Source organism: Adelges cooleyi, unplaced genomic scaffold, assembly GCF_023614345.1.
Source record: "Adelges cooleyi isolate 19-005CV unplaced genomic scaffold, UGA_ACOO_1.1 ACOO_flye_CR_arks_rails_tigmint_CR_PRNA_247, whole genome shotgun sequence".
NCBI lineage: Eukaryota > Metazoa > Arthropoda > Insecta > Hemiptera > Adelgidae > Adelges > Adelges cooleyi.
In genome coordinates, this window is record NW_026095912.1 from 7,741,990 (window position 1) to 7,752,446 (window position 10,457).

Sequence of the window (10,457 nt, forward strand, 5' to 3'; positions counted from 1 at the left end):
AAAGAAAACATTTTAATGGGTTATTGCTTTTATAATTTTTAACTTGAATTTGATTTTTTTTAATGTAGGCTAAATGTGCACTTGTTACTTCATCATAATACTCAAGAAGTTCGACCAAATTATCGTTATTTTTGTCGCAAATTTTACTGCTACTACCCTGAAAAGGTTAATGAGAATTAAATTCATATCAAGTAGTCTTTTTTAAGATGACTTTACATTTTTTGTTTCACAAAATATATTTATTTGGAATTTACTATCTACCCCAAAACCCAACATGAATGTTGTAAATCTTTTCATATACATAGGTATAACAAGTAATATGAGTATCAGTTATTATTATGAAGAGGAAGCCTACAATATAATAGTTTTGTGGTATTGTATTTAGACACTTTTTATAGCTAATGCATTACGATTTTTTAATAGCGTAGAATGATTTTCGGCAATCAATAACCAAAAAAATAATGAACATTTCAAATTACTATAAATGAGCTAGTTTTATTGATGCTTTCCCCTATTATTTGTTATTTGGTATATGATACAAATTCTGAATATATTTTATTGTAACAATCTTTAGTCAAACATTTTTTTATTTTTAAAACATTATAGAAATCAAGAGAATTTGCTTTTATAATTTGTTAAAGTATGCTATCATTAATATTTTAGACTATAAACCGAAATAAAAATGATATTTTTACTCAACTTTGTCTGTAACATTGTCATGCGTGTATTGCATTATGTTTTACTTCGTTAATTTCAACAAAAATATTGCAAAAAGTCCAGGAAATTTAATTATTTCTATAGGATCTTCGATTTTAAATTCAGAAATTTCTACGGAAAGTGTTGTTTTTATTATTTGGTACAAGTAATGCAGGTTTTCCTTTTTTTCGTTCTTATCCAAAACTGGCTATCGACCAGTCAAAATATTCAGCAAATTATTTTTAATTTAAAAAGTTAATCAAATATGTGCGTTACTATTTAAAAAAAACTCAAGTTTATAAGATTTTAATATATAAGGGACGGAGTTTTAATTAAAAAAAATATATTAAATTTGTCCCAACTAATAATTATAAGCTTATAAAAAAAAAAATTAAAAAAAGTCCAATAGCTTCTAAGTTATTGACTGGCCCATAGTTAACCAATCACCCGGTATTAAATATTAATACCAACGTACACTGTGTATTCTTTTTAAATTGTATGATATAAATAATAAAGGCATAATGATTTGAATTTGAATATTGTCTAATATTGTAAAATTACAAAAATAATATTGTTTTAAAAAGTAAAACTACAAAATTGCAATTTTTTTGATTTTTAAGAGAAAATGAGTGTATTGACCAAATGAATCACCCCGTATAATGAATTGGATAAGGTATGCAGAAAAAACAAACGTGTTTCTAGTAGAAGGCCATTCGTTTTCCCCTAATCAACTTGACGTCACCGATAATGTCCAATTATACAAGCTTTATCAAACCGATAAACGTCACCTATAAACAAAATAATAATATTACCTATTATTTAACTGATGAGAAAGCTTATTAATACTATTGTTATTATAAATGGTAACATATTTTACACTTTTTTAAACTGATTTAATTACTGTATTTTTGTATATTTTATGCTTACGAGTAGTTTAATGTTTCAATACACAGAATGTTATATTATTATGAGGACGTGTAACTTGTATTTTATTTTTTATTTCTAATTATTAACCTTAATCTAGGTGTTGTATTAATATTATAAGTAATATTGAATAAAATTTATAATTATTCTTATTAATGATAAAATTTAAAGTTTTTACATTTATAAAAGTAGAATCAATACATGCAAGCAGTCCCACTTGGATGTCTTGACTAGTTGGCCAACGTTTCGGAACACTTGCACGTTCCATATTCAGGGCTGTGGACTTAGGTCTACAGGAGAGCGCGGTGCGAGCAACATCGAAGCACTGAAGACCCACTCAAGCTTCAATGATTTCTTAAAAAAAAATTTGTTTAATTTAACTTATAATGAATTATGTTTAAATAATTAACTTTAAAGAGTTTGCAATTCATATAGTTATCATAAATCACACGAGAGAAAGGTTTTTTTATTTTAATCATTTTTACATGTTTACACTTTTAGTAACGATGATACATATTTTATTTTATTTCGTTGATAAAATAAACTAGTGTTTATTAAATTGTAATTATTGTTATAAATAATTAGGTTTTTATTTAATCAACAATTATTTATGTCCATTAAAACGTTGTATACCTACTTATGTCAAAAACAAATTATAATTATTATTTATGCAATTTTTTACATTTCCCAATTAAATTTAAAAGAAACATTTTATTTACTAACATAGTACAATTTACCAATCAATTGTAGCACATTTTTTTTAAACGTCAACTACTTTGAAAACAACCGAAAATTAACTACAATTTTAAATAATGTGAATATATAACTAATTTCATTCATTAATTTTGGAAGATTTGAAAAAACATGGAATTTTAGTGAAATGACCCCACATATGACCCTGTGTAGGGCGACCAGAATGTCTGAGTCCCAATATTATTACAGGATATTGTATTGTCATCCGAGATGAGTGTATGTGCTAAGTTTCAGCCATCTACGAGAAGTAGGTTAAATTATTTTGCAAGATTACGGTACGTGTTAGTGAGTTAAAGTAAAGCATGTAATTATAATTATTGCCTGTTGTCAGTTGTCGTAAACCAGAAATTATATTTCTTGATGCTCTTTATATTTTTGATAGTTGTTACTAGCCTTTTTTTATAAACGGAGTACGAGCAGTGAAGAAATGACTCATTGAATGATACTTTTTTTCACGATAAACCGAATTTTTTTTGTTTATTCTTCAAAATTAATGTTAATATAGTTATAAGTTAAATTTTAAGTTGTTCTTATTACTAGACTGTATTATTAATTTGAGATATTCTTGTATGGTATAGATTTGGTAAATTTTGCTTAAACTACGTTTTATCACACCAAAATCTCCATCACAGTTTAAGCTTGAATGTCTTCTAGTTGAGATACAATGTTCTACTATTTTAAATCTACCTGTATCGATCAAAGCTTAGCGAACATCTAACGACGGTATTATTTTTTATTGTCCAGGACAGTTGTGACTAAATAATCCTAATTCTTTAACTTCAAGTGGACCACATTTGTCGTAAGACAAAAATAATGGTGATAGAGTGACTCTGTACTCTGGATGTATACACGCTGGTTGAACACTGGTACTTGCCAGAGCACTAGAGTATAACGGATTGCTGTTCGGGTTCTTCGCGGATGTCGAAGAGCCGTTGTTTACACTGGATTAAAAATAATTAGAGATAGAGAAAGGATAGGTACAAGGTTCGAACGAATCGCAAGACACGAGTACCTAAGGAAATGTAAGCAAACACGGTGCGAACGAATCGCAAGACACGAATACTTGGAGAGATGAAGGAAGGATAAAGTACGAGGTGCGAACGAATCGCAAGACACGGGTACTTAAAGAAAGGAATGTGCACTGTGCGAACGAGTCGCAAGACAAGTGCACGAGGAAAGAGGATAGACTACTAGGTGTTAATGAACGAACTCTCGAACTTAAACCTTGTAGACGGACAGCGACAACCAAGTACTCTTGACTGATGACATATGGCTACGGTAAAGTTGACTGACGAAATATCATTGAATTTAATTGTCTTTAATATTGTTTTACAATTTGAAATTAAGCGTTATTGTTAATTTAATCGTTTGGTCATCAGTCTCAAGTCGCCGGAAGCACTGCCCCCATTTATTTAAAAAACACGTAACCTATATTGATGACGTGGTCATCATATAACACATTGTTGAATATGTATGAAAATGTACACACTTCTGTTCATAACACCTTTGAATTCCTCGCCTTTTTTTTATGAAAACACATCGCGTCTTCAGATTTTATATTATGAATACCAAATAAATTAGCTTTAAGCTGACGAAGGTAAAAAATATTTAGAACATATTATTAACTGTTATACTTTTTCGGTGAGATGAAATGCAAAAGAACCAAAAATATTTTACAATCTAAAATGATATGGTTTTATATTTTCTTTAGGATGATGCAAAATGTAATTAACACTTTTATTAGTGTAATTCACAATAACTAAAAAAAAAAAATATTATGTTTAGTATGAGTTTGTAAAAGTAGCATAAAAATTGTCTGCAGGCCTATATGAACTATTTGCAATGATATCATTAATTGTTTATATTTATTAATATTAATATCTTCTTCCCTAAATTATAGCGTCCGTGCTAATTTCACAATTGCAGTTAACTTATACTTACCCGTTGCATGTATGAAGTTTGGTGAAAAGGGCAATACATTTTTTGACCCCAACTGTAGTTCGATTTTCATTTGATCTTCTAACCAGTCAAGATAATTTTTGTAGCAGTTGAAATTATCATCACAACTTAGTGTATTTTGTTCGATGGACATAAAAGGGTGAATTTGGACGCGATTTTGAGGATCTATAATATTATATTCAATATGTTTAAACTACTTCCTTTAAATTACGCTAGTTTTATACCTTCGGACACTTGTGATTCAACAGACATATTTAGTTTATAAAATAATAATTTAGCTTTACTAGAATGCGTCAGCGCTCTTACTTCCAAGCTATAATGCGTCCATTTGATTCCACTGCTCTTTAAGAACTAAGTGCTTGATTTATACAATGATGATTCAATTTGGCTTTTATCTTTACCGTCCTTTGATAATGCATCTATTTCTTTTTCTACTGCTGCTGCTTGAATTGGTATTAGCAGAGGTGTAACTAAAAAATCAACAATTCGATTGTTTATATTTTGTAGATAAATAAAGCATTTTAAACTAAAAAAACATGTGAAATAACAGAATCCACAGAAATAGTTATTAGAATACAGTTCTAATAAGTATATCAGATAGTATACTGTAAAAAAAATGTACTTTACTACAACCTGAGAGTTAAATCGAAAATAGCGGGTACAATTATATGGGGTCGTGTCCGTCGTCTATTTCCTTAAAAATATTGGGGTCCCTCCCTGAGGTAAGACTAACGAAAATCGGCGCCTCGACCAAATTGTAACGTGTCTGCTTAGCTAGTTGGCTAGGCTAGGCCGAAACGACAGTCGATAGGGTTAAATTAGTGGACCCGAAGACGGGACGGATGGCTAGGCCGTATCTACACTTCAATATCCCTAAAATCTCCTTTGTATACTTGCTATATCGCCTGAGGAGCTTAACAGGCGATCGTAACCTAACTCTAAATAACCTAACTCTCAAGTGTGCAACAAAACGAAAACAGGTTTATTAAATAAGTAAAGCTATGTACATATATATTACACCTCTACCTGGATCCTAAAGCGTTCTCTGTAGTTAGTCCAGGTAATGGTGGAGTTGAACGGACACACGAGTACGGGTAAAGTTAAAAGAAATATAAAATAGTAATGTAACGTGAAATAATAGTTAATGGCTTTAGAATAATTAGGTCGTGGTCCGAAGATGGTAGTATGTCAACTAACTGAGCATCGGTGCCCCTGGCATTGTCCCTTGTGTCTGTTGTCTATAATGGCTTACATGCTATTGAATATAATTAATATTGTTTATCTGGGTCATGGAATATAAGTAATAAATATTATATAACCTTATATGGTAGTATATGTGTACACTGAAGAAATCATGAGTAATATTTAAGTTGTTTTATACAAGGACCAATTACGTCTGTAACCTAGATTGTATCGTATATAAGACATAGTATTAAGGTGTTGGATTTACCATTCTATTACGGCTGCTGTTATAATTGAAACGTACGTTGTATATATATATTATTCTCTATACTGTGTGTGTTTTTATATTTAATAGTATTGTGTTAAACATATTATTGTTGTGTTTTATTTTCTACTAAAATACTAACTTCCACCAAGATATACAGGCGTATATCGCAATACATGCTAATCGGGGTAAACTGCTAATAATGCATATTTGGAGGCGAGTGGTAACGGGCGGCTAAATGTGACCGTTACAGCACTTTGATAACTTCTTTAAAATAAATTCAACAACGGAAGTAGATAAACAAGAAGATACCATATATTATACACTAGAATTGGGATTATCAAATCTTAACTTAGAAGAAGAACAGTACGCGATTTAGATTCTAAAAAAATATTAAGTCACCAGGAGAAAATAAAAGTACAGCTGAACTATTGGACAAGGGAAAATATATCACTAGAATGAAACAATAATATGTCAAATTTTCAAAAAAGGAAACCGACAAAAAGTTTAAAAATTACAGGATTAAATAGAATAAAAACTCTATAAAGATTTTAATATTCCACTTAACTAATTAACATGATACAGCAGTCGAATCACGGCAAACAACGAGATATCATCTTCGTTTATGATTAAGAACGGATTGAAAAAAAGTTTTTCAGCCGAGTCTGCAACCATGAAAGAGCATTTTCATGTTTCGTTGGTGTACCGAATAAATTTAGATTAGTTGTGGAATTATAATTTTAAAAAAAAATTACATGGAGCTTCCAGTTACAGCATAAGCCAAGGAGATTAAAAAATTATGTACAATCAAGTTTCTGGCTAAAATTGTAGTGTTTATTATCTGGCCAAAAGTAACTTATTATAGAGAATTAAACTATTTTGAATTTATTATTTAGGTTTGTTTCAATCATGCGCTTCGAATGACAAAGAAATGTTTGGATGCAGATTCTAAGAGAACACAATAAGAATACTGCTATCTACAGATTCGCATTGTATAGTTTTATTTATAATAGTTTTTTCTACCTACAGATATTAATTTAAAAACAAATAATAATGATTCAGAAATATCTGTGTCAATATAGTTGTTAGCCGACGTTTCGGACTCTGTGCAAAGACCGAACATCGGCTAACAACAGCTATTAACACAATATCTGAAAGTTATCCACGGGATATTTTAACCAGCGAAAGCTTAAACATATTCAAATAATAATCTTTTTATATTTGACGGTGTAAAACCTGTATAATAATACGTTATGGTAGTACTTATTTAAAAAACTCTTATTGTTAAGTCAACTAGTAAATACCTCTTGTTTAGATGAATTAATGACTAGTGTTGATGATCCCCTCGTGTCATTGCCGTGGCCTCCTATTAATTCGTCAAATAGTTGATATAAAATTAGCTGAAATGGATAATATTTACAAATGAAGCGGTTTTCACTATAAGGGCGTCTGATTTTTTAAATTAAAGCAATCAAATATCGCATATATATATATATATATATAAAATAAGCTACATATATTTTTTTAAAGAATATTACGATGGATACTGGGCCACTGTGACACGGTACCGCTGACTTTGTCAACGACCGTGTCGTTTTGGTCTCGCCGCCCTCCGCTTCTACATGCGATAACTGGTGGACGAACATCGCCCCACCTGTGCGACCAGGATCAAAGTCCGTCCACTCGGAACGGACCGACTAACGGCTGTCGCCGACTGCCCCCGGTCTGTTCGGTTTTCATCTCGCCTGCGGAATCACACTTCCGCCTCTTTGTCCCACATAGTCCCATCTCACAATAATATATATGTTTTTTTTTATCGGTTAGTAGAGAACATTAATAAACGGGCTTACGCCCAGTACCACGGACAAATAATTGTGTTAAGTTTTATATTTATTTTTATTATTGACCTTTGTCCCTTATTTTTTTAATTTGACGTGCGATCCGCTAAACGGATCTCCGTCAACCGCCTTCATTAATGGGAACATATATTAATTACTACATTAATGTTGTATATTATATCATGAGTCTACATCAGTATAGTACAAACCAAGTATAGTTTAAACCAGTACAGTAAGAAATTACCAGAGTAGGGTCCAGTCTCCACACATTCGCATCGAAGGGTTTTCTTTAATGTGATTTTATATTTTCTCCATATAACTTGATTTTGAGTACTAGACTCTAGTCTATTTTTTTTTTTTTTTTTTTAATATACCTAACGTTATGTGTTTTTCTTCAATTGACACTTTTATTTAGGCTCATCCTTGACCACAATTTTTAAAAATAGCCAATCATTATATAATATAGATAATTGGTGTAATTACTAATAATTATCAAAGTTTAATAAGAACATTTTTCTGGGAATAATAAATCATACAACATCTCACATAACTGATAACATTATAATTAAAACATTATTAATAAAATTAACGAAACTACATTTTCAACGATACATTTTCACTATCTTATAAATGCAACAAATTTGTCCACACTCAGTTTGTTTTTAATTTTAAACTCTTAAACCAGTCTTGATCAAGAACATGTTTTACATCATTCCAAACAAAATGAGTTGGCATATACTGATCCTTTTTTGCATACAAAAACTTTTTACTTAATTCTATAGCAGCCTTTGATGATACTAGTCCCACTGAACCGTATTTTTCACTTGCCGGATGATAGACGCGACCATTTTCTACATTCATCCAGAGTTTGTTAGGTTGAAATGGTACTGTCAATTTAGAACCTGCGTGGTTGTGACAGAATAAAAGGCCACTTTCATCTTCGATTATATGAGTAAACACAACTGGATAATCATCACATCGAACATAATTGCGTTCTCTACCACACAATGAAAGCCAAGGAAAGTGTTCATTGTAACGGCTGATGGTATTTCGTCGAAGACGCTTGAAGAAAAATACTATAAAATCAATTTCTTGAAACATGCAAATGAAAAATTAATAATTATTAAAATACTTCCATATTCAGAGTGCATAATTTGTATTTAAAATATAATTTGCATACCTTTATATGCTGATGTAAAATTTTTCATTTTACTGTCATCCAAAAAGAGCTGAAAAAAATAATAAAACTGCCATTTTATAAAAGTTTAAAATGAACATTGTAGTTCAATCAATTAAGTTAATAAAACATTGTGTATAAAATAAAATTGTAATTATATACCTATCGTAATATTGTAAGTATTTTTTAAAAACATTAGAAAATGCAAAATATTTTGAAAAAGCTATTAATAATAGTTAAATCCATGAAATATGCCAAATTTTATTACAAGTTCACACTATTTATTAATGAATAATATCAGTAGTATTTGTAATTGTACTTCTATTTGTAATACTTAATACAAATAAATATGCAAAATGGATCCCAAATAACTGCAGCAAACCCCAAAGTCGATCTAACAAACACACAGTATAGAGCTTTTAGCAGAGCTACCCTCTTGATTTCTCTACAAATCCTTTTTAGAAAACCAAAAGTCTTTAGAGTCTTAAAAACAAGATGCTTTGATATAGGTATGAAAACTCAATTCCTGGTCCATAATTATACCAAGATTTTTGGTCATATTACGAGTGGAGGTAAGTGAGAAACCACCCAGTGAGTAATAAAACTCCAGTGGCAAGCGTTTTCTATAGAATGTCATTGAATGACATTAATGACATAAAACCAAATATTTCATCAAATAACTTAATAAATACATATTTACAAAATTGTAGACAAAACCAAATTTACCATTCCCTGATGATCAATGAAATAAAAATATTCTCTTATTTTGTTTTCTGGAGATTGTCCTTGAATATAATTGACCGTTGAACAATATTTTTTGAGAAGCATTTGAATATTTATAATTTTAATATCTAAACTGTGAAATTTGTACAGTGTTTTGTACATTTGTACTACTTTTAATATATTTATAAAATGTAATTACATTAATACGTAAAACTTAAAAAATTTTTAAAAAACCTTTGATTAGATCATAAACATGACGGTAGATAGGTAATTTAAATATCCCTTATTATTTTAAATAAAATGTAATATTATATTAAACACTTTGTCTATATCCTCGACCAGTCGGGTATCAATTATATCACCGACCGCCGTGATAACATATGCGCGTGCGCGGGAATATAGGTATAGACATTTTTCAAAAAGAATAACAAGAAAACTCTATTCTGATACCACTTATAAATTATTTTGTGTTTTTGTATAATGTAATTTACAGTTATAAGTAGATATTATGGGCCAAGTTTCTCAAATATTGGACTTATGTGCCATCTTCAGCATGTTCCTCGTATGATTCATTTTGATTTATGTTTGCGATAATTATCATGTTTTACAACACAAATAATTTGACTTATCTTTAAAACTGTGACCTCCTCCTAGACTGTAGCCAGCAAACCTATATTTTTAGTTAGCGGAGCAAAGCGACGGCGCCGAGCGAGTGCCAAAACATTATGTGGCCTGCCGTAGAATAGTAGATTGAAGCTATAAACTACTCAACTTAAACCTGTTAACTCCTAGTAGAGTATACATCGGTAAAAGAAGATTTGGTCGGCTGTTTGTTGAGGTGCCGACCACATGATAATGAAAAACACAAGTCCCCACGCACGAGCATTTGTTATCACGGCGGTCGGTGATATAATTGATAACCATAGATATATATAATAAA

General features: G+C 30.4%; 1 protein-coding gene and 1 long non-coding RNA gene across 2 annotated transcripts; both read right to left on the minus strand.

Annotated features, from left to right (window-relative positions):
• Positions 1-733: 733 nt before the first annotated feature.
• LOC126837261 (uncharacterized) lies at positions 734-7,362 on the minus strand. Its single transcript, XR_007685489.1, has 5 exons — positions 7,084-7,362; positions 4,639-4,802; positions 4,315-4,497; positions 1,799-1,974; positions 734-1,484 (listed from the first exon to the last, which is right to left on the minus strand). It is a non-coding gene; the product is annotated as an uncharacterized LOC126837261 (long non-coding RNA).
• Positions 7,363-8,164: 802 nt separating this feature from the next.
• LOC126837260 (UPF0598 protein CG30010) lies at positions 8,165-10,363 on the minus strand. Its single transcript, XM_050571101.1, has 3 exons — positions 9,521-10,363; positions 8,798-8,846; positions 8,165-8,708 (listed from the first exon to the last, which is right to left on the minus strand). Exons 1-3 carry the CDS (start codon positions 9,677-9,679, stop codon positions 8,269-8,271), a joined length of 648 nt encoding a protein of 215 aa, XP_050427058.1. The 5' UTR covers positions 9,680-10,363; the 3' UTR covers positions 8,165-8,268.
• Between the last annotated feature and the right edge of the window lie 94 nt (positions 10,364-10,457).